Source organism: Zootoca vivipara, chromosome 16 (assembly GCF_963506605.1).
Source record: "Zootoca vivipara chromosome 16, rZooViv1.1, whole genome shotgun sequence".
In the NCBI taxonomy this organism is placed as follows: Eukaryota; Metazoa; Chordata; class Lepidosauria; order Squamata; family Lacertidae; genus Zootoca; species Zootoca vivipara.
In genome coordinates, this window is record NC_083291.1 from 39,028,360 (window position 1) to 39,052,688 (window position 24,329).

The 24,329-nt window shown below is 51.1% G+C and overlaps 1 protein-coding gene across 4 annotated transcripts in view; it reads left to right on the plus strand.

Moving 5' to 3' along the window:
- The first annotated feature begins 8,328 nt into the window (after window positions 1-8,328).
- LOC118075210 (filamin-A) overlaps window positions 8,329-24,329 on the plus strand; it is an 87,249-nt gene continuing 71,248 nt past the window's right edge. For all 4 annotated transcript variants that reach the window (XM_035097093.2, XM_035097095.2, XM_035097094.2 and 1 more), the window contains exons 1-2: window positions 8,329-8,497; window positions 23,829-24,323. In XM_035097093.2, the coding sequence (XP_034952984.2) occupies window positions 23,906-24,323 (418 nt within the window). In that variant the 5' untranslated portion in view covers window positions 8,329-8,497; window positions 23,829-23,905. The remainder of the gene's footprint in view (window positions 8,498-23,828; window positions 24,324-24,329) is intronic.

Below are 24,329 nucleotides of genomic sequence, written 5' to 3' on the forward strand. Positions count from 1 at the left end.
TGGCTGCTGTCTCACGCTGACAGCTTCTAGGAGCCGCAGGTGAGAGCTGAGAGCAGGGTGGGAGCCAAAGATGGACAAACAACCCCAGAAGGAGGTAACCCAGGTGAGGGGTCTCAAACCCTCATTGAGTTAGGGACTTCTTTTGCATGCAGAGAGCAGACACGACCAGTCAAGAAGGCAGTTTCTAAACATGCTGTAGAAGGAAGTGAGGGGCAGATGGGGCTTGTCCACCTGGGAAGGGAGCCATCCAAGAGAAGGAAAAATCCTAAAGCTGTGCTGTCATGTGGGATAACTTTGGGAGAAGAAAAGGCTAAGGAGCAAACCTTCCACAAATTTGGAGAGGAATCCCTAAGGCTGGTGGGCTGCCATATGTTTAGGATTTCCCAGATATGACAACTTTTCTGTCCAGAATTTCACTTTTTGAAATACAGTATGGCAACGCTATTTGTATGCCGCCTCCTAGCAACTCCTGAAGCCAAGCTGGTGCCATACCTATTGCTTTGCAGTGAGGCCAAGAGGGGGTCTTGTCATTTGGGCAGCCTAGGCTTATGCCCCAGGGAGGTCACTTCAGAGTTGCTAATGCAGTTATTTGTCTTCATCCCTAGAGGCACATTCCATTGTCTCTCAAGCAGTGACGTTGCAGCATTTGCTGGTGCCAGGGGTGCAGAGGACGAACAGAACCCACTGTGCCAGCCCAGACCTCATTTCCAAATAAGAGTGTCCCCATGCCTACACCTCTGCTCTCAAGACAGGTCCCCCAACACTACACCTCTGCTCTCAAGACAGGTCGATGCCAACCAATACCAAGTTTATCAGCACACCAGGAAAAAAAGCCAATGTCTGCTAGTTGCTACAGCTGTTGCTCTGGTGAAAGGCACAGCTAGACAATGTACCTTTCAGCATTGCTTTCAGCAATTTGTAAATGTGGAAAAGTGAGGAGAGGAACTGAGTGATCTGCAGTGGGACAATAGAGGGTACACAAGAGTGTCCCTGTTTTCATCCAGGAAGTGCTGTGCGGAAGAGTGGGCCAAGGCAAGCACCCTGCTTTCTGCCGGCCGTGCCCTCCATCCCCAGCAGGCAGGTTAGTCCTCTGCCTTTCAATATGGCCATTGAAACCACGTCCCGGCCTTTTGTGCAAAACTTCCACTAGCTCCTTAAGGGTATCAATACATGGACATCCTGTCCGGACATGGGAAACCTGCTCACTGCTCTCTCTGAGCCTTGCAATGAGACGCGAGCCCCAGAATCAGGGTGGGAGAACAGGAGAATGCACACCCTCCAAAGAGCAAAACCAAAAACAAAGGATCGCAAAATAGCCAGGCATTTTGGGAGGGAGGGAGCCTTGCTGGTGGTTGTGCTACATTTTCCCAAGAGGCTTAATACTTCTACCCTGCACAGAGCCATCCTGAGCAGCAGCAGTTGCTGCTCCTTTCATTTGTCTAATGCAGGCATCCCCAAACTTCAGCCCTCCAGATGTTTGGGACCACAATTCCCATTATCCCTGACCACTGGTCCTGTTAGCTAGGGATCATGGGAGTTGTAGGCCAAAACATCTGGAGGGCCGCAGTTTGGGGATGCCTGGTCTAATGCCTCCTTGGTGATCTTCAAGCTGGTGGTCAACTGGTCATAGCTTAGCAGTAGAGCATCTGCTTTGTGTACAGAAGGTCTCAGGTTCAGTCCCTGGACCCTGCCACCTCCCAGGAGCACTGGGAATGTCTCCTTTCTGAAACCCTGCCAGTCAGTATAGACCAGGGAGGGGGAACACATTTCTGAACTCTGTCTCCCATCATGTCTGATCACCGGCCATGCTTTCTGGAGGTGTTGTGTGTGTGTGTGTGTGTGTGTGTGTGTGTGTGTGTGTGTGTGTGAAATCCAGCAACATCTAGCAGGCCACAGGTGTGATGCAGCAGCAGCAGCAGCAGCAGCAAAAAATGCTATTCTAGGCCTGGAAGGTTGTTCAGGAGGCAAGGCTGGATGAAAAAGGTTCCTCACACCTGACCTGTACCTGAAGAGAGGTTTCTAAACTTGGTATTAACTCTTGTTTTTCAGCTTTGTAGTCTGCTTTAAGAAGCAGCTTGCTTGAAAGCTGGCCTAGAAACTGAGCAAATAATATTTACATTAGAGATAAAAACCAAGTGACAAAATAGCACATGGCATGAAATGAAAAATTCCCATCCCAATGGCAGTTGCATTGCTGTTGGTGACAAGGAGCCCGGCCCAGCGCAAGCAGAAAGAAGGGGGAAGGAGTGACCTCCCCCCCCCTCGCCCCTTCCCTCCTTCCTTTCCTCTCCCTGGTGCTCCTCCTCAGCTGCAAATCCACTGCCACTTGGCCTCCTCTTGACACCCCAACCTGATCTCTCCTCCTCCCCTCTCAGTCTTCCTCCTCCATGCTCAAGTCTCTTCCAATGCCAGCATGGGCGAGAGGATGGAGCTGTGGCTCAGGTCACTCGTGGGAGCCAGCCGTCTATCCCCCAGCCCCTGCCCATCTTTGCGAGTGGGGGGAGGGGCCAGGATGATGAAGGAGGTGGGAAGCCAAATGCAGAGAACCCACCTGCACAAAGGAGAGGGGAGGATTTGGGGTTATGAGAGAGTGTGTCCCCACCCCAACCTGTCCTTTATTTTGTTCAACCTGTCCCATATTTTGCATGACCAAAGGTGGCAACCCTAACTGAGGCCCACTGCCCCAGAAGCACCTTCTGCCTCTCTTGTGTTGCTGATTGCACTTTTGGAAAATGTCTTTCCCCAACAGCAAAACAGACTGCAAGCTTTTCTCTCCTGCTTGCCAGATTTACAGTTCTGGCCACCACTGGCTGCCTGGGGACCCTAGCTGGACTGGATTCCCTCTGCTTGCAGCATAGTTGTGGGGCTATATAGAGACCACATGGCTGCAATATTTGTGGATTTGCTGTTCCATTGCTCTGGGCTTACCTTGCTTCTCCCCCTCCTGCCCATACAGTACCTGCTGGTTATCCTCTATTCTAGCTTGAAGACGCCCTTGCCTGGCTCAGAAGCTCTCTCTCTGGCAGGCTCATTTCACTTTGTCGCTTTGCAATCTGGCAGATTACGCCGAGAGTACCCAATTCTTGCAAGTCACCATACCAGGAGATAACATGGCACCTCTAGAAGTGTTATTTCATTCTGGTTATTGCCTGACTTATTTCACTTCCTCCTATGTTTCTTCCCTTATTTTGAATTAATTTCCCTTTCCTTGCAATTGAGCAAGATGTGTGTTCATCAATCAAGACATATTCTAAGAATGGGAAACGGAAGTGAAGTGGGGAACTTTTAGGGCAGGGACAGTCCATGCTTTGAAGCTCTGTGTCCGAGCACTTAAAAAATCAATTAACTACTACATTGCTGTACTGCGACACTCCAGCTTTATGACATCTGTGCTACTGACTCTCAAACTTTGGGATTGGTGAAATATATTTAACAAACAAATAATCCACTTGAGTTGTGTAACCCAAATAGTGTCTACTCGACCCAAATAGTTTAAGCAATGGGGACTATAGTCACTTCTGGGGTCCCTCTGGAATTCGAGGCCCTGGAGCTGAAGCTTCATTAGTTTCATAGTAGATCTGCCTTTGCTGACATGCCAACCAAGGACCATTTCTGCCAGGAACCAGACCAGGCGGGTCTCAGCCTACAAACACTTATTCCTCCTGAGAGATTTCTCCACTTGGAGAATTGCTCCCTCTTAAAAGACAGCGTGGGTGGCGCTGTGGGTTAAACCACAGAGCCTAGGGCTTGCCAATCAGAAGGTTGGCGGTTTTGTCATGCTGGCCACATGACCTGGAAGCTGTACACAGGCTCCCTCGGCCAATAACGCGAGATGAGCGCCGCAACCCCAGAGTCGGTCACGACTGGACCTAATGGTCAAGGGTCCCTTTACCTTTTAAAATACAAAGTCAGTCATTCAGACCCAACTCCGCTTCTTAAATTTCCCAGGTGTCCTCTGGATCTATGGAAAATGAATAGGAATTCTGGATTGGAAACTCATACCCTGCTGTATGGTGTTCATGGTTGTGAAAGGGCCCTTCCTCTCCCAGCCACCCTCAGACACATGCATGAGGGGGGCGGGGCGGGACTTTTAATCACTCTGAGGGTTTTTGTGCCGATTGAAACGTAGGAAGCTCCCTCAGACCTTTGGTCCACTGGCAGGGTCTGAACTGACTTGTGCCTCTCCAGAGTTTTAGGCAGGAGTCTCTCCCTAGGGATGCCGGGGACCGAAGCTAGGACCCTCTGCACACAAATGAGATGCTTTGCCACTGAGCTGCAGACCTTCCCCTAAGGACTTGGGGCTTCTCCTTCACAAATGGAATGCTCTTGGGGTTTCCTCTTGCTCCCACCTCTAGTAAACACTGTGAAGTGTGAAGCAGGGAAGAGTCCCATTCATGGATGTAAACACCCTGAATGTCTCCAGGCCTTGGTGGGCATTGGTAACATCACTGCTGCACACCAGGAACTGGAGAGGCCTCAAATATTGCTTGATCTGCATATGGCCCTGGACCCTCCAGTCTAGGGATATCCACAGTGGATTGGTAGGTTGCAGAAGTCTCCTAATCTTGGTTCAAAATCTAGATTTGTCAGGATTTGCTAGGATTTTTTACACCATGTGAGTGCTCTGTGTAAACCAGATCAACATGCAAATCTATCTTAGGGCTCACAGTTGGGTGTTTACTTACAGCTGAAGGAAGCATATGTCACGAGGAATCTGTTAGTCTTTGTGCTGCCAAAAGACACTTTGCTGTTTTTACTTAGTGCTGGAAGACCCAGCAAGTTTACATTGTTTCCTAGTTGATACCTCAAAGAAAAGGCTGTTGCAGAGCATCGCATCACTTATGGGCAGAAGTAGCTGAGCTGAGAGTCCTTTCCTAGGCAGCCTCATCCACTCACACCCCCACCCAGCATCCCCTATTCAAAGCAAAGGAACATCTAATCTCAGTATGGGTGTGAAACCGAGAGAAGTGGCAGTAGCTTAAACTGGAGTGCTTGCGTCAACCAGACCAAAAGGAAGTACTCTTGCTGAAGGGCGGCGTTAAAGTGGGTCAAGATTCCTCTTCGTGAGAGCCTAAAATGTTCACACAACTTCATTCCAGGTATGCAAATATGGTCATGCGGCAGTTGGAGGAATTCACCCAGTCAGTTTAATGGAATGTATATGTGCAAGGGTACCAAGTCATAGGAAGCGCAATGGCGGGAAGGTAAACGGCGTTTCTGTGAGCTGCTCTAGTTTCTCCAGAAGTGGCTTAGTCATGCTGGCCACATGACCTGGAAAAACTGTCTGCAGACAAACGTCGGCTCCCTCGGCATGTAAAGCGAGATGAGCACCGCAACCCAAGAGTTGTTCGCAACGGGACTTAACTGTCAGGGGTCCTTTACCTTTACCTTATTCCATATAATTTTTTTAAAGGATCTCAGGTTGGAGTGATGGAAGGGGCAGCTGCACCAGAGCCCTTGGAAACCTGCCGGGGAGGGGGGAGAACCTGTGGCCCTCCAGGTCAGCATTTCTTAACTTGGTGGCCCCCATATGTTGCCGGACTCCAACTCCCCTCATCAGTGGCCATGCTGCAGTCTGAAACGTCTGATTGGGGGAGGCTGCTTCGGATGTGATGGACTCCAGCTCCCATCAGCTCCATCCAGCATAGGCAACAGAACACCTGGAGAGCCAGAGTTGTCATTCCTGGAGCAGAGGGACCAATGGTCTGAGTCAGTAGGAGCAGCTCCACACTCTCGCTCTTGGTTGTCTTTGCCCACTGTGCACACACCACTGAAGTATGCATGTCTTATTCAACCTCTTTGTTGCAATGAGCTTAGGTGAGTTGAACATACAGGAGCATGTCCAACACAACTCACCAAGCTCATTGGGACAAAGGGGTAGATTAAAGCAATATAAAGCGTTTTGTTCATTAAGGCTGAAATGGATTTGTTGAAATCCATTGGATTTGTTCCTGAGTCACCATGGAGATGGCCAGTCTGTAAAACTGCCATAGGCATGACCTTGGCACTCTGCAGAATGGCTGCAGAGTGTGTGCTCCCATGTCATTTCCTGTGTGCCAATTTGTACCTCTCCTAAATTTCAGAAATTTTAACAAATCAACTTCAACTTTAATACACATTTCCCTTAACGGTTTGACTTCCCATCTTTACCTCCATGATGTCTTTTATTCCCTCCCTTTTTCTGCTGCATTATGTTGCATATATATATATCCTACTTATTTCCTCTATTACAACTGTTGTCATTTCTCTTCTCTTACATCAATTTTGAATCCTGCTCACGACTTCATTTGGCCACAATACTTCCTCAAATAGCCCAAAAGGGGCCTCTACTTTTCAATAAAAAGTTCATTGTTTTGATCTCTTACTCTTGCTGTCAATTTTGCCATTTCTGCCTAGTCCATTAGTCTAAGATCCATTCTTCCTTGGTTGGAACTCCTTCCATTTCTGCACATATAGGATTCTGGCTGTTGCTGTTGTTGCGTACAAAAATAAATTAATCCTCATTTGCAGAGGATCCTGAGGTATGGCAGTGGGGCTACAGCTGGCCACTAGATGAGCCAGAACCTTGCTGCTTGGCCCTCAGAAGAGTGGCCTCCTCAGGAAGCCAATTTTGGACACTTTGAAGGGTGACAGACTGGGCGATAGGTGGAGCAGATTCAAGAGGAGGCTGTTCCAAGAGAACTTCCCAATGGATTGTGCTTCATTTCACATAGGAAGCTTCCATTGGCCCATCTTGCTCAGTAATGGTCACTGATGGCCCATGGTTCTCCAGGGTTTCGGGCAAGAGTCTTTCACTGCCCTCCCTGCACAGGCCAAGGATTGACTGTGGGACCTTCTGCCACTGATCTGTGGGATCATTCTGCCACTGTGATGGACCCTACCCCAACCTTTCCCATATTAATCAACAGAGAGGAAGTGGGACCATTTGGATTTTGCGTTTTAGACACCAAGATGGCTGGTCCTGGCTGGTTTTCTGGTGTAACAATTTCCGGATCTCACCTCAATATGGGATCCAGCAGTCCACTTGCTTTTCTCATGTGTGCTATCTTCAAGGAAATAGATTTGGAAGATCACCTTTCTCTGCCCCCCAGTGGGTGTGCAGCTCAGGGCTCCATATTCCGTATTATACAAGCCTAAAGCATGCATCTTTGCTGCTGACACACATGCGCTGCTGACACACAAGCTGCAGCACACAAGTGCCCACATAGACACCTACACAGACATGCCATGGAGCAGGCAAATGCATCGCAGAGGAACTCCAATGCATATAGGCTTGCTCAGCTGTAGACATACATCCACTCACTCAGGTGGGTAACAAATCATGTGATAGGTTTGCCGATTTTTAGATGTACCTCTGGGTTCTTTGTATGTCATCTATTGCAAATAAGTAATTATGTATTCTTATAACCCTGGCCATTCTCTCTCTCAAGTCTTTTATCAGCCAAGCCAGTCACTCAGCCGCCCTGACTCTGTGGCCATTCCCAGCAGCAACTTATCACCCTCAACGCCCATGCCTGCCATGCCTCACTTCCTGCCACTTCCTGCCCCCTCCGTCTCTGTTCCCTACTCCCGTGCCCCATGTCCCTCACGAGCTGACCCTCTTCCTTCCCTTTCTGTGCCCATGATTCATGCCCAGCCCATAGTGATGGGGCACAGAGCAGCACCATGACTAAGCGGAAAGATCCCTGGCTCAATGTGGGCATGGCCATGGGGGTTAAGGGGGCTTGCGGTGGTCTGCCTGGCATTTGGAGCGAGGTGGCCTAGAGGTGGGGGTCATTTGGGGGCTTGAGGAGGCAAGTCCAATTGGCCCTCTGCCAATTGCCACAAGGAGGCTCTCCCTGTGCCCACGGGGTAACTTCCAGGAGGCTTGTGCAGGAGGGCAGCCCTGTGAATTGTGTCCCTGGGGAGTGGGCCAGATCTGTCCGTTGTGCCCTCCACCATGTCAAATGCCCTGCAAACTTGACATAGCCACTTTGCCTTGTCACCTTACCCACCACAGGCCGTCACTCTTCCCCACATGGTGGCTGATGCCCCCTAGTGGAAGGAGGGGGATGCCCCTTCCGTGGCTGAGCTGCCCACTCCCCGCTTGCAGTTGGCGCTCCCCGGAGGGCAAAAGGGCAATGACCGGCGCGCTCCCCGTGGGGCGCCCTCTAGAGGGGCAACCCTTGTACCCCCCTCCCCGGTGGACGTCGCTCTGAGCTCACCCCGGGGGCGGCGCCTGGGTCCCTCCTCCTCCTGCTCCCCCCATCTGCTGCCACCGGCCTCCCCCCGTCCCTCCTTCCTCCCGTCGACTCTGCTCTTTACCAATTAAGGCTTGCTGAGCCGCCCGCCCGGTGTCCTCCCCGCCGCCGCCCGCCGCCCGGCCATTCCGAGCCGAGCCCCGGCCCGAGACGCACGCATCGCCCCGTCCCGTCCCGTCCCGTCGTCAGCCCGTCCATCGCTGGGCAGGCAGGCAGGAGCCGCAGCCCCAGCACTGCCCGCCCGCCGGTCCGGAGAGGTGAGGAGGGCATCCGGGATGGGAAAGAGAGAGGGAGGGAGAGGGCGCCGCCGGAACGGGATGCAGAAAGGCCGGCGGCTGAGCGGGCGCGGCAGGAGGGAAGCGGGGCAGAAGGCAGGCGAGAGCGAGCGAGGGCGACGGAGGACCGCGACGGAGGGAACGGGAGCGCCGCCGGGGCTGGACGGGCGCCTGGGACTGGGGCGGCGGTGAGACCGGGAAAGGGCGGGGGAACGAAGGCGCTGGGAAGGAGGGAAGGAGGAAGACGGAAGGTGGACCAGGCAGGGAAAGGGAGGGAAGTCAGGCTGGGGATGGAGGAGGAGGAGGAGGAGGAAGAGGAGGAGGAGGGAGGCCGGGATGCCTAAGTTGAGAAGAAGAGCCGAGGCGGGGAGCCAGGAGGACACGCGGTGGAGGGACTCGCGTGCACGGCACGTCGGGATGAGGGAGCTGCGCGGAAGAGGGAGGGAGCAGGAGAGCTGGAGCGCCCGGAGGAGAAAGGTGTCCGCTGCTAAGCAGAGGAGCGGAAGGCGAGCGGGGTCTCTCGGGCCTTTCTCCCCTCGTAGCTCCCCCTCCTGGGCCCAGGGCCCACCCTCCATCGCCACCTGGGTGGGCAACAAGGTGCATCTTCGTGTGATCGAGAGGGAGATGGGGAGGCGGCAAGGTCCTGGGTGGTGCTGCTGGTGGGGCGTCCTCGGGTGGACCACCTGCACGAAACCTCCCCACTCCCGTTCTTCCAACAGAACCATTTGCTCAGCTGGTTTCCCGGCATCATTCATCCGGCCAGGGGCAAGGCATCTTTGCATCACGCACCAAGTACAACACCAGACGCGTGATAAATGGCCATCCGCCCGCGTGAACTCCTGCTCAGTGCAGAAGCGCCGTAACCCGCCTATTCCGCCGCGCGCCCCTCTCCCCGCTTGGCCGGGCGATGGCCGCAATCGGTTTATTCCGGTGACTTTGCCCGCACGCTCTGGTTAAATCCAACAGCCTTTTCAGTTCAGCCTGCTGCCAGGCTGGATTGCATCTATGTAGGTTTCGGTAGGCGGGCTGGGAGGACAAGCTTGTGAGCCTGTGGTTCTTGCAGCACAGCCAGAGCCACCAAAATCTTTTTGCCTTTGATTAGTAGATCAGAAGATAACTAGCATCGGAGAAGGTCGGGAAGTCTCTTGGTAAGCAGGAATTCGAAATAGACCCGCGCAGGTTCCGTGCGTGACACTCTTAAACTGCTTCTCCCACTAAATAACATGGGGCACAGTCTTGGCATCGCACATTACTCGGTTCTGCGCCCCCTAACATGAATCCTGCCCCTCCTAAAATAAATCCCGACTACGCCCATGGGCACAGTCTTCTCGGAAGCCCTGCAAACTGTCGAAACGGTGGCACCCCTGCCTATTTTAAGGTGGGGGGGAATTTCCCCGCGGATTTTGTCCTCCGCGGGTGGGAACTTTGCTGGCTCTCACTCTGCTGTCCTTAAGGGGACCCTCCCCAAATCCACTTTAGGAAGCTGCAGGGCATCGTTTCACAGTGAGGCTGCTTCTCAGAGAGAAGCCTCTTAGCACCTCTTTAACCACATCTGATTCGGAATACAAAAGTGTGATATCTGGTCTAAGCAATTTCTGGGTGTGTGCCTTCGTGGCTGATGGTGCTGCAAAATGCAGAAGTTTCTGGTCACTTTTTTTCCTATATGATGTGGAATGTGCAATTATGGGCTCATGACTGTGCCCCAGGTTGGTATTCTGACACCACTGAGTGCCAGCCACCACTGGGTGTGGCCGGTGAGAACAAGGGAGAAGAATACACATTAGAGCAAATTAGCTACCCCTGAGCATCATTTTAACCATCTTGTCATCTTCACAATCCTGGAAGCTGTACTGCATTGCATTACATTGTTTGGAATTCTAATGTATTGCATTGTACCGTACTGTAGTATTTATCCATTCCCTAGCAAGTTCATGGTGGTGCCCACGGTGTTATCCCATCCTCATAACAACCCTGCAAAGCAGACTAGTCTGAAATGCAGAAGCTCATAGCTACACAGTGAGCTCTCTGGCTCAGTGGGGATTGGAAACCAAATTGTTGAGCTCTAAGGCTAAGACGCTCCACCACACTGGCATTTGTGAAAATTGTTTTTCCCACCAACAATTTTAATACATATTTTATTTTATTTATTGAATTTCTACACCACCCTCCATCCAAGAATCACAGGGTGGTTTGCAATATCAAAGCACAAAAATACATAACATGGTAACAAACAAAAACAATGACCTCCATACATATGTAGTTTAAATGTTATTATAATTAAATATATTATTTCAGGAGTCAAGTGGAAATTCTAATGGCCATTAGTGACTGTAAGCATTTAATCGGGGGTGGTGATATTTATTCTGGATGAATTAACAAAAAGGGTGTGATCTTGTGTATGTGCACTAGCCTATCGTATGAATGCAGCCTCATTTAATCCTTGTGGTAATTAAAGAGTACAGCCCCCACCCCTAGCTCTCTCAGTGCATGCTCACAGGCGTATGCTCAAGATAATGGAAGGCAAAAACCAGCATGACCTTATGCCGTTTATGCAGAAATAAATCCCACTTTATTCTATTAGGATTACAGTACTCCTGGGCATACCATAGGATAACAGCCTTACAGTAACCATATCTACTTGGAATTAAAACCTTCTGTATTCATTGGGATTTATTCCCAGTTAAATGGGATTAGGATTGCAGCCAAGCAGTCTGCAATCCTATATTAATTTACATGGAAAGAAACCCCATTAAACTTGTCTGATGAGTAGACAAGTATAGGATTGCATTATTAGAAGTCCCTGAAAAGTCATTAACTGTTCCTATATGTTCACAACTAAAGAGAGGACTTTCCTCATTCTTAAAATGCACAATTAAGGGTAGAAGCCACATTACAAATCATGGCTATGCAACCTGGATGGGGGTGATATAATCTCAGTTAATTAATCCTTAACACAGCCATTGGACACCTGGGGCCCTCCAGATGTCTTGAACTACAACTCCCTCTGGCTCCAGGTAGCAGGACTGATGGGAATTGCAGTCCAAAGCAACTGGAGGGCACCAGGTGAGTGAAGGCTGGCATAAAAGCTTGTGTGAGCCAGTCAAGGGGTTCCGATGTGCTTTAGAATTGTGAATATAAATGTATTGTTATTGCAGACTACCCTGGAAAGAATGAGTATCATTTGGTGTGTACATTCCAAAAGTATATTGCATCAGAAAGAAAGGGTGAGGTTGGGCAGGTGGAATAATATAGGTGGGTATGGGCACAAGGGATGAGAATGTAAAAACCTAGGACTCTGTTCTAGACCAATTGACTATGCCAATCCCAAATGCTATAAGTATGTCCCTAAGATCCCTCCTAGGACGTGTAATGTGTTCTGAATTATGCTGCCCTAGGAAAGTCCTGGGAATGAGGAAGGATGAAAAGATATGTCCTCAGTGCTGGCTTGCTTTGTGACATGTTAAAGCATCGCTGAATACATTTAAAAAATAAGAAAAAGGAAGACCCTGCACATCTTTTGGCAACTATAGTCTCACTTGCACAGAATCCCTGGTGATGTCCTCAAGGTGCGTCACCACAGCTTAGAAGCCTTCCTGTCCCATAGCTCCGTCTGTGTGCATGTAGAAGAGAGAGGGGCAGAGAGGAAGAGCCACTGTGTCTTGGTTAGTATGCCAAGCGAGGACCAAGGAGCCCCAGGTTCAATGCCTCACTCAGCTTACTAGATGATCCACTGCCTCTCATCTTATCCTACCACGCAGGGTTGTTGCAAAGGTATAAAGAAAGGGGGAGCCATGTCGGCCACCCTAAGGAAAGTGCAAACAAAAAGGTACTAATATGGAAGTTGGGGCTGCCAAAATCTCTTGGGAAAGTACTAGAACATGGAGGACTACCCCTTACTTAGAAAGTCCACACACCCTACCCTGACACCCACTATTAACACAGGGCACAATTCATAAAAGCCTAAGAAGACCCTGGCTCCTGGATCAAGCCAGAGGCCCTTCTAGCCCCAAATCCTGTTTCTGAAGAGGCCAACCAGATGTCTCTGGGAACGGCCACAAAACATTCTCCTGGAGGCTATATTGCATGAGCCTCACCAAAATGAACAGGAGCAGACCAAGAGTGGGGTTTGCTTTGGTGTCCTGCATGGCATCCCAAACCTACTGCCTCACTTGGCCTCACTCTGAGGGCTGCCCTTCTGGCAGAGATAGCCTGAGGCATTTTGGTTCCTGAGGACAGGAAAGCCAAACAGACCTCACCAGGAAAATGCAAGCATATGAACAACCGTTGACATGTTGCTGTTGTTTAATGGACTGTCCCCCTCACAAGCCACCTGAAGCAGCTGCCTCAGATTACCTCACGACAGGTCCACTTCTCCTGCCACGCTGCCCTGGACTGAACTGGCTGAGTTGAAAGGCAGCTCTTGCTGTGTGCTAAGCTGAGCCTGCGCCCGCTTTTGGCATGCCATCACAACTGCTCAGAAAGCTGACCGGGCCTTGCCACCCAGCCCATGGTGGCTGGGTGACAGGTGGGAAATGGCCAGCTTTTACACAGGCAGCCCAGAGCTTGCAGCCATGTGGGAGAAAGTCTGTGCTGGAGGCACTAAAAGAACCATGGCCATCATGGCCTTCAGCGGTTGTGTGAATGGGCTTTTGGTCTCACCTGTGTCAGGAAAAATGAGCAAACAGGTGGGACACCCCCAACCTTTTATTGCCATGCGGTGTAGTGGTTGGAGTGCTGGACTAGATACAGGCATCCCCAAACTTCGGCCCTACAATTCCCATCATCCCTGACCACTGGTCCTGTTAGCTAGGGATCGTGGGAGTTGTAGGCCAAAACATCTGGAGGGCCGCAGTTTGGGGGTGCCTGGACTAGAACCTAGGAGGTAAAAGGTAAAGGTAAAGGGACCCCTGACCATTAGGTCCAGTCGTGACCGACTCTGGGGTTGCGCGCTCATCTCGCATTATTGGCCGAGGGAGCCGGCGTACAGCTTCCAGGTCATGTGGCCAGCATGACAAAGCCGCTTCTGGCAAACCAGAGCAGCACATGGAAACGCCGTTTACCTTCCCGCTGTAGCGGTTCCTATTTATCTACTTGCATTTTGACGTGCTTTCGAACTGCTAGGTTGGCAGGAGCTGGGACCAAGCAACGGGAGCTCACCCCGTCACAGGGATTCGAACCGCCGACCTTCTGATCAGCAAGCCCTAGGCTCAGTGGTTTAACCACAGCGCCACCTGGGTCCCAGAACCTAGGAGGCCAGGACTCAAAACATATGCACACTCCCAGTCAGCCCTGAAGCTCATCGGGTGACCTGAGCCAGTCCCTGCCTCTCAGCCTTGTAGGGTTGTGGTGGTGATAAAATAGGGAGGGCAACAGTCAGGTACACCACTTTAAGCTTATTGGAGGAAAGATGGAATAGGAAGGCAATAAATATTCTCAGTGCTGCATCCTTCATTTAGCCCAGAACTCCCCTGAACTATGCTGCCTCACACACAATTGGGATTCTTAAATATTTGGGGTGGGGTGGGGGGTGACGGAGAGACAGACCGTTGCTTTCTCACCCTTTCAAAGCATGTTCATGAGGAAAGTGGGGATTCTTAAGCCTGGTGAGGAGTGCAGAATCGGGGTGGGGGTGGGGGGGATGACTGTTGTTCCACATTAGGTCATGCAGAGTAAAAGGAGTTGTTTTTCTTTTCGAACACCAGCTCCAAGAACCTGGCCCACCACCCTTGCTTCAGCCTTAATTTCTGACAGCTTGGGGCCCCCCTTGCTCTGGTAGACACCCACACTGCTCCCACCCCAACCAAGCCATAGCCTTCTTGCACCCCCACCCCCAGTGCTCCCTTCCTCAGCTGACTGACACCCTTCTGCCCTGATTCGCAGCCCACTGCAATATCCCTATTCCCCCAGGGCCCTGGGGAGGGTCTGGCTGGTTATTTTAAAAACCCAAAGAAATGAAACTCTCCAAATAAGGGGAAAATATGAAGCCAGGTCCCTAGGCTGGGAGTTCTTCTGTCTTGCTTGAAGGAGGAGGAGCAGTGGGGGGAAGAAGAGGGAGGGGGGAGCTGGGAAGGGAGTCAAGAGGGCCACCTATTGATAGAACCTCGGAACTGCATGCATCTCTTTTACTAAACACTCCCCCCACCCCACCCTGTCAAGCCTTTTCCATAGACCTACCTGCTCAGTGGATTGCCATAAGGTGGAAGGGAGATGAAAGGCGTTCCTTAAAGTTTATTTTCTGCACCACAAGGAAATTGATTTCTCAAAATGAATGCTCACCAAAGGAGCTCTATAGATCAGGACTGATGAGTAGTGACTGCTTGGGTGGGGTAGGATCAATAATATACTGTAGTAGAGGAGTGTCTTTGGTTCCTCTTCTTGCTGATCCGTGTGTGTGTGTGTGTGTGTTTGCCCAGCTTGTATTTACACAAGTGCCTTGGAAGCTCAATGAGCTTTCGAAACCATATAGTCAAGTCTCTTCCATGATCGGCCAAGAGCAACGCATTAAGAAATAGCATCCTGTACCAAATCTGGATGTCCTATGGTCATCTCAGCTCCACAAGCAGCCCAATCTATTGCACTACTTTTAAGGGTTCCAAAGAGGCGGTGTGTGCGATCCAAGAGGGCACATGACACACACACACACACACACACACACACCCTTGCAATGTTGTGGCGGGTGCTGGAGACTTGTGCAGATACCTTCAAGGGCTGAGCCCATGGGCATAGCCAAAGGGGGGGCAGGGGGCAGTTGCCCCCCCATCCACAAAATTATAGAGAAGCATTGAAAATACTGTGTTAACTGAGGTTCTCTTTGGGGGTATATTTGGGGGTATATTTACCCATGATTTCCCAAAGAAAGTTCAACAACTTGGGGTGGGGGGGTGGGCAATCTCCTAAAAATGTTCAACAACTTTGGCTCCCCCCCCCAAAAAAATCCTGGCCATGCCCATGGCTGAGCCTGAGTGTTATCTCTGCGGCTGGAGTGCATCTCTCAGATTGTTGGGGGGGGGCACAGCTGCTTTGGGCAGCTGTTGCCCCCTGGCTGGCCAAAGACATGCACAGCAGGTCACCGCTGAACCACAGCATGGAGCTGCCTTCCCTTGGAGGTATGCCAGAGCCCTAGCATGAGCATATTTCAGGGTCCAGTTACGTGAACCTTTGGCACCAGTTGCCAGTGGGGGAAGCCTCACTTGTGTTGATACCTAAAAGCATCACTCAGCAAACAAAGTGCCAGTGATAATCTGTAAGCATGTTAAAGAATCAACTTTCCCTTTTTGAACGTCTGTGATGGCACACCAGGTGTTGAGTGTGCTCACGACGACTGCAGAAGCCTGAGCTTAGGTGGGGCTGCAGACTTAATGGTGAATTTGGGGTGCTATTATGGGGCTGGGGAGCGGTATGGAAGACAGACAGCAATTGCACACAAGTAGACCTGTTCACTTCAGTGGGGGCTGACGTAGGGAAGCTTCCTGGAGGATTGTGCCTCATGTTGATTGGTAGGATGGGGAGCTACAGTAGAAGTATTGCCAAAATCCTTGGGGTGGCCCACTGACTGGCCTGTAATAAGCCAATGGTGACTAAAAGCCAACTTGGACAAATGAAACTGCTTTGCAAGCCTCTAAGTGGCTCTGATGCCAAAAATGCCCTGATAGAACTGTCTCTCCTAACACCAACAGAAAAGGCACTGAGCAGGCCTGACCTGCCCAGTCATGAACCACCATGACTGGGATGGATGACTGAGAATCATTCTAAGAACTTTAGTGTATATACAGTATGCATACCCAGAATATGGATATAAATGATTGTGTCCTGCATGCAAAGAATTAATTCCCTCCAATACCCCTGCATGGCAGTTTCCATTGTGAGTGGTGCACATTTGTTTAAATGGCGAGGCTTTCCAACCATGAACACACAGTAAAGGTAAAGGGACCCCTGACCATTAGGTCCAGTCATGACCGACTCTGGGGTTGCGGCGCTCATCTCGCGTTATTGGCCGAGGGAGCCGGCGTATAGCTTCCAGGTCATGTGGCCAGCATGACAAAGCCACTTCTGGCGAACCAGAGCAGCACACAGAAATGCCGTTTACCTTCTCACTGGAGCGGTACCTATTTATCTACTTGCACTTTGATGTGCTTTCGAACTGCTAGGTTGGCAGGAGCTGGGACCAAACAACGGGAGCTCACCCCGTCGCAGGGATTCAAACCGCTGACTTTCTGATCGGCAAGCCCTAGGCTCTGTGGTTTAACCCACAGCGCCACCCGCATCCCTTGAACACACAGTATGGGATCCCAATCTTTTTCTGATCAATGTTTTCATATTGCAAGAACAACATTTGTTTAAATAATTGCATACTGTTCACAGCTAAAAGTGCTGCATGTGTATTTGCTCATTTAAACTCTTGTGGTTTTTCTCCACTTCAATCCGCATGCAAAATGTACATTGGGGGGAAATCTGTTCCCATTATATGTGTGCATGAACAGCAGCCATACATTTCAGACACATGGAAGCAACTTTAACCTTACTGACTGTGCCTGATACACATTTATTTCCTTTCCTCCACTCTTGCCCTAGCTGACAAATTAGATTCCCAGAGGGTTTACAGCGCTTAAAGAAGTGCCTACTAAAATCTGAAAACTACTGGATACACTTCTCTTTTGTATGACTATCAGAGGGTGCTATTGAATGGTTCCTAGTGACATCACTAATTGCAAAATATGGTTCTCCACACATCTGCCCCCAGGACTGCAAATCTGGAAGTGTGTGCGTGCGCGCGCACGAGTGCGCAAATACGCAGCTGGGAAAAAAGAAGCAAGCATAACATTAATTAGTTGTATGCTGTGGAATGTGCCACCGGTCATTTGACTAATGCTGCAATCCTAATGCCACTGACCTGGGGCAGTAAGCCCCATTGAATCAGTAGGGGTTACTTTTGAGTAAGCCTGGCTAGCCTTTTACTGTAAGCAACTAACTGTATGTTGATATCTGTTTTAAACACCAAGTGTATCATTTGCTTATAAATCCCCGCAGCTGACTTCATAGCTTAGGCAAGCTAATAAACTCTTAGTGTTGTGTATGCACAATTTGGAATAAAGGGGAGATGATACCAGCTTTCCTTGTAGAGATATTGTTTATTGTTACTTTATATATTTATACATTAAACTGATATCCCACCTCCCACCTTTCCTCCAGGGAGCTCAAGGTGACAGACATAGTTCTCCTTGCTGTTCTCGCAATAACCCTGTGAGGGAGAAAATGCTAAGAATGAGTGAGAGGCCCTAGGTCACCTTGTGAGCTTCATAGCTGAGTGGTGATTTGTCTGGTGACTGGTCTTAGTCTTAGTCTGACACTCCACACCACCACAGTGGTTGTAAGACTCACTTAATGAAAATGCATGAAAATGCTTTGAGCACTTGAAATGTGCTATATAGATGCTGTTATTTACATGGATAAAGCCTTGCAGACAGGCGTGAGGCCTGTCAAATTTAACGTTAAATGCTGACCTCTGGGCATTTTTGTCTGCAAACAGGCTGTGTGTGAGGAATTTAACCCTCAGTCTTGATTCTTAAAAGGGACCAAGCACTCAGTGAGACACAAAAGTGCACTATGGCAATTCCTGGCCTGACCAGCAGGGGGCACCCACATACTCTTTTCCTTCCCTACAGTAGCTAGCTCCACGCCCACCCCGTTTGCTCTCTCTCTTTTCAGCTGGGCAGAACAATGGAGGGGACAGGAACACTTATACAGTCATTCAGAGCATCCCACACTTTGTCTTCATACCCTTTCATAACAACCCTGCGTGGTAGGCCAGTAGTATTACTCCTCATATTGCAGAAGTAGGGGGAGCAAGCGGAGGCTGAGAAAGATAGGCTTGTCCGAGGCCACTGCAGTGGGAGTGCAGATGATTTGAAGCAGGAGGCCGCCAAGAGGCTGCATGACTCCAAGGGCAGGAAATGGGCTGACCAAACCAAGGAGAAAGGTGATGGTCACAGACAGCACCTCCTGTCCTCATGCTCAACCAACTGGCCCCTCCCCTCCCTGTCAGAGCCTGTTGATGTTCCAATGCCAGGACTGGCCCTGAACCTGCTTGATACCAAGTCAGGCTGTAGGGCCATCTAACACAGGAGTGCCTACACTGGCTGGCAGCGGCTCTCTTGGGTTGCAGGCAGGGAGCTTCTCCCAGCCTTTTCTGAAGCTTGGGGGTTGAACCTGGGACCTTGGGCGTGCAGAGCATGTGCTGCACCACTGAGCTATGGGACCCACTTCTCCTGTGGGGTAGAGCCATGCAGTGCTGGTGGTGGCCCAAGGGGACGGGTAGGGAGGAAGGCAAGGAGCCAGAGCCATCACCTGACGTGCAAGGGAGGCTATGCCCCATTTGCCCTGACCAGTCTCCACTGGTGGCACCAAACATGTGCTGTGTTCCTTTGCCACTACCACCCTGTCACTGAGTCGCTCCAGTAAGCCGAGTCCAAGGCAACTGGAATTAGAAGAGGAATCTCTTCACAGTTGACAGGGCCAGATGCTTTCATATCTTCCCCATCCAGATAAACAGTATAGAGATGGAATGAGTCTCATTTTTTGACAGAATTACAAGCCTGGTAGATGAAGGGAATGCTGTGGATGTAGCCTATCTTGATTTCAGCAAGGCCTTTGACAAGGTGCCCCATGATATTCTTGTAAAGAAGCTGGTAAAATGCGGGCTAGACAATGCTACCATTCAGTGGATTTGTAACTGGCTGACTGACCGAACCCAAAGGGTGCTCATCAATGGCTCCCCTTCATCCTGGAGAGAAGTGACTAGTGGGGTGCCACAGGGTTCTGTCTTGGGCCCAGTCTTATTCAACATCTTTATCAATGACTTGGATGATGGGCTTGAGGGCATCCTGAGCAAGTTTGCAGATGATACCAAATTGGGAGGGTTGGCTAATACCCCAGAGGACAGGATCACACTTCAAAATGACCTTAACAGATTAGACAACTGGGCTAAAGCAAACAAAATGAATTTTAACAGGGAGAAATGTAAAGTACGGTACTACACTTGAGCAAAAAAATTGAAAGGCTGGGAGACACCTGGCTTGAGAGCAGTACATGTGAAAAGGATCTAGGAGTCTTGGTAGACCACAAACTTGACATGAGTCGACAGTGTGATGCAGCAGCTAAAAAAGCCAATGCAATTCTGGGCTGCATCAATAGGAGTATAGCATCTAGATCAAGGGAAGTAATAGTACCACTGTAATAGTACCACTCTGGTCAGACCTCACCTGCACTACTGTGTCCAGTTCTGGGCACCACAGTTCAAGAAGGATACTGACATAGCCATGTTCCAATATATAAAAGGATGCCATATAGAAGAGGGAGAAAGGATGTTTTCTGCTGCTCCAGAGAAGCAGACACGGAGCAATGGATTCAAACTACAAGAAAGAAGATTCCACCTAAACATTAGGAAGAACTTCCTGACAGTAAGAGCTGTTCAGCAGTAGAATTTGCTACCAAGGAGTGTGGTGGAGTCTCCTTCTTTGGAGGTCTTTAAGCAGAGGCTTGACAGGCATATGTCAAGAATGCTTTGATGGTGTTTCCTGCTTGGCAGGGGGTTGGACTGGATGGCCCTTGTGGTCTCTTCCAACTCTATGATTCTATGATAGAATTTAAGCACGTCCTCTAATCTTCTCTAGCAATGGGGTCCCCTTACTGCGCACAGTGCTTTGTCTAATCTGCCCACGACCTTCCCCCAGCCCTGCAAGATGGGGAAGTCCCAGGGTGGGGTGCACAGGAGCTGGTACAAAATAAGAACTTTCAAAAAAACCCGTCTCAGGAAGTCTGGGTGGGGCTGGGGCGGGTTTGACAAAGCCGTTAGGCCACCGCAGCTTGCTGAATCACGGCAATGTGGGGGGAATGATGAATAGGGCAGAGATGGGAGCTGGGGCAGAAACACAAACACTTTCCACTTGTAGACGCGTGCTGCTCCTCCAGCAAGAGGGACTCTTACGAAATACACAACACAAGCAGGACCCCGCCTGGTTCCCTCCATGCACAGCAATGCTCTGATCTCCAATGTTTAACTCAAACTCCCATCGTCCTCTGACTGTCCTACTGGCTGGGGATGATAGGAGCTTGAGTCCAACAGCATCGGGAGGGCCGCAGGTTACTCAGCCCTCTGTTAAGGCACCCCTCCACCTTGGACCTGAGCAGTTCCAGCTCCTCTCATGTGGGGGCCATTGCCATTCAAAGGGAACAAGGTGACCTCCGGCACGTCTTTTTATAGAAAAATAGCCACGGACCTTAGGAAGTCTTATTAAGCAGGGTCTTGTAAAAACAAAACCCAAAACACTGTAGTGTGCACAAAGATACCTATTTTGCGCGTGCCATACCTTTTAAGCATGTAACTTTATTCCAGGAACTGTCGTTTGTTAAGGGGGATAGGAAGTGAAGTTCCCAGGATTCCTGTTTGGGGAAGCCATGTGCTTACCCATGTGGCCTGGCTGTGCTGCCACTCACTAGCCTCGTGGGAATTCTGGGTGACCATCTTCGCAGTGGGTGGAGGTGCAGCTTCCTATCGGTTGCTCACTATCGGAATTTACCCACAAATGCATAGGCCGCAGAATTGCTGTCATTGCAGTAGGTGATTTGTTTTTGTTTTTTAAACCTGCTGTGTGTTTGTTAGGAAGCATCATCCACGGCACTGTGCCAAGAGCCTCCTGGAAGTCTGGCACTGGTCTGGCCTTGCTGTCTCTCAGCACCAGCTGCCTCGCTCTGCCCAATAGTAGGGCCGGCCCTGGTTGTAGCTGCACATCTCCTCCCTGAGGTCTCTCCCTGTCTCTTTAGCTTTGTGACATGGGAGTGACATAGCAAGTTGGAACAGACTGGCAAGGCCATGGCAAAACACACACACACACCCCTACACACCTGGCCCAGTTTCAACAAGTAAGAAGGCTGAGATTGGACCACCTTGGCTCTTCTTAGCACTGTTGGTGGAATGGGAAGAGTGAGGCAGTGATGTGGCGACATCAAGAAGCATAACTTCAAGTGGTGATGGCAGCTCAGCAGGACACACTTTGCCCAGGTTCAGTCCCTGGCCACTCTAGCCAGAGTAGACAATACCGGAGCCAAATCACTCAATAGTCTGACTGGTGGCTTCACATGAGTCCATTTTTGGTTGGCTCTAGTTAATTTTCTGGGACGCGGGTGGCACTGTGGGTTAAACCACCGAGCCTAGGGCTTGCTGATCAGAAGGTCGGCGGTGCGAATCCCCATGACGGGGTGAGCTCCCGTTGCTCGGTCCCTGTTCCTGCCAACCTAGCAGTTCGAAAGCACATCAAAGAATGCCTCTCCCCAAGCCACTTCCCTCTGTATGGCTTGTATAGTCGTAAAATAGAAAGGGAGCACGAGGGTCAACTAGTCTGACCCCCAACCATGCAGGAATCTTTTGTTCTGCGTGGGGCATAAACCCTGAGATTTTTTTTCTAAACAATTTTTTATTGAAATTGAATTAAGTTTGTGCAGTAATTTCTGCACAAATATTCATGTATTTTAATTCTTTATAAAGGAAATTAATATATGGTAAGGATCTTTGATTTTTTTTTTAAGGTTGCTTCTTGTAGAAGCCCTGAGATTAAGAATCTCATGCTCTACTGACTGAGCGATCCTAGAGCAGCAGCTCAGCCGTGTAGGTGTCAAGAGAGCGCAGCGGAGGGAGGGCAGGCGGGCGGGCGAGAAGCTGCAAGCAGATGACAAGACGAGACCGGCCCTGTCGCCTTGCCTTGTTGGAGGGCGAGAGGGAGGGAGGCACAGAAAGAGACCCTGGATCTTACCCGTCCCAGGAAGAGGAGACACCCAGGGCAGCCAGAGCCGCAGTTGAGCCAAAAGAGGCGCAGGGCCGGCCGGGGCGGGGGCGGAAGGGGGGGCGGCAGGAGAGCAGAAGGGGCAGGCGAGGGGCAGCTCCCGCCGGCTGGGCCTCATTGCACAGGAATTCGGGAGACGTGTGCTTACTAGCCCGGTGGTATTTCTCCGGCGCCTTCCAGCTTGCGGGGGGGGGGGCTCACCGCGGAATCCCACCGCTTCAGAGCTGCCTCCCTCATGGGGCAAGTCTCCTTTCCTTCTCTGTGACCGGGTGTGTGTGATAGACAGAGAGAGATCAGCCGGGAATCGGATCAGGGTCTTCCAGGGCGCGGACACCTTTCCTCTCGCGCCGTTCCTCCTGCCTTGCCACCACAGCACCCCCGGATCTTCGCGCCTGGTGCCCGAGATCCTCACTTTTAAAAAGTGGTGGGTACGGGGGGGAAGAAGGAGGCCCCACGGAAGGCGCGCCCTCCACTCTTTCCCCAGCTGCTCTCCCGCCTCGCGCCTTCTTTCGAAGGTGTGGAATGAGCGAACGGGTCTGGCACCGGCTGCAATTCCCAAGCAACGCCCCCCCTCTTCCTTTTGATCCCTTCCCCCTCTCCAAAGGGCCCCACGAAAAGGAAAGGCCATGGCACCCTGCAATTCCAGGCCCATGTGTTCTAGAAGAGCTTACGGAGAGAGTTCCGCTGGAGGGACCCGAGAGGTTTATAGCAGGCACTCCCAAACTTCGGCCCTCCAGATGTTTTGGACTACAATTCCCATCTTCCCCGACCACTGGTCTTGTTAGCTAGGCATCATGGGAGTTGTAGGCCAAAACATCTGGAGGGCCGCAGTTTGGGGATGCCTGGTTTATAGCCTGGTCCACCCTGCTTCCCAAAGTAGCCTCCGGGAAGCCCTTGCCCAGTCAATCCGCCAACCGCGCGCCCCTCCTCCTTACAGGTATACTGATTTTGCACATGGAGGCTTCCTTTGGGCTGAGCCGTGTCCAATAAACAGCTTGCCCTTTTCGCAGATCTGTCGCTTCACTCCTTTTACAGGACCCCTCCCTAAGCTCGCTGACCCACCTTTAAGAGGGCTGGGCACTTTTGCAGCTGTTGCCTATATATAAACTTACTCAAGAGTAGAACCCACTCCACTTTCACCCCCGCACTCCCAATTGGGATTGTGTGCCAAGTGAGCCTGCACAGGATTGCAGAAGCCTCGAGTCTGGGGATTCCTTCCTGCCCCGCCCGTCCGACTACTAGCCCCTGGAGATGCGCGCAGCTTGGAGGCGCTCGCCGCTTCTTCTGTGGGGCTGCTGCTGCCGCGGGGGTTCTTCCGCACTGCCCTCCTGCCTCCTTGGAGCCCAGTAGTCTCTGCTGCCCACGAGGTGGGCGTGTGTCAGGCTCTTCAGCCGCTACCACCCCTGCTCTGTTAGCATCGCCTTGCGCCTCTGGCCGCGCCTAACTTCACCGCCTCCCTCTCTTCTGTCGTTCTGCAGGATCCTGCGCCTTTAATCGCGGCGGGCCCAACCTACCCAGCGCCGGGGTCCCACCCACCCCGAGCCCAGCCGTTATAATGAGCGGCTCTCAAGCGCGACTCCATCAGGCCGCAGGAGCGGGAGGAGTTGGTGGCGGCGGCGGCGTAGGAGGAGGAGGCGGCAGCGGCAGCAGCAACAGCATCCAGGGGGAGGTCGCTGCCGAGATGCCGGCCACCGAGAAGGACCTGGCGGAGGACGCGCCCTGGAAGAAGATCCAGCAGAACACCTTCACGCGCTGGTGCAACGAGCACCTGAAATGCGTCAACAAGCGCATCGCCAACTTGCAGACGGACTTGGGCGACGGGCTGCGCCTTATCGCGCTGCTCGAGGTGCTGAGCCAGAAGAAGATGGGGCGCAAGTACAACACTCGCCCCACTTTCCGGCAGATGCAACTGGAGAATGTTTCGGTGGCGCTGGAGTTTCTGGAAAGAGAGAACATCAAGCTGGTCTCCATCGGTAAGT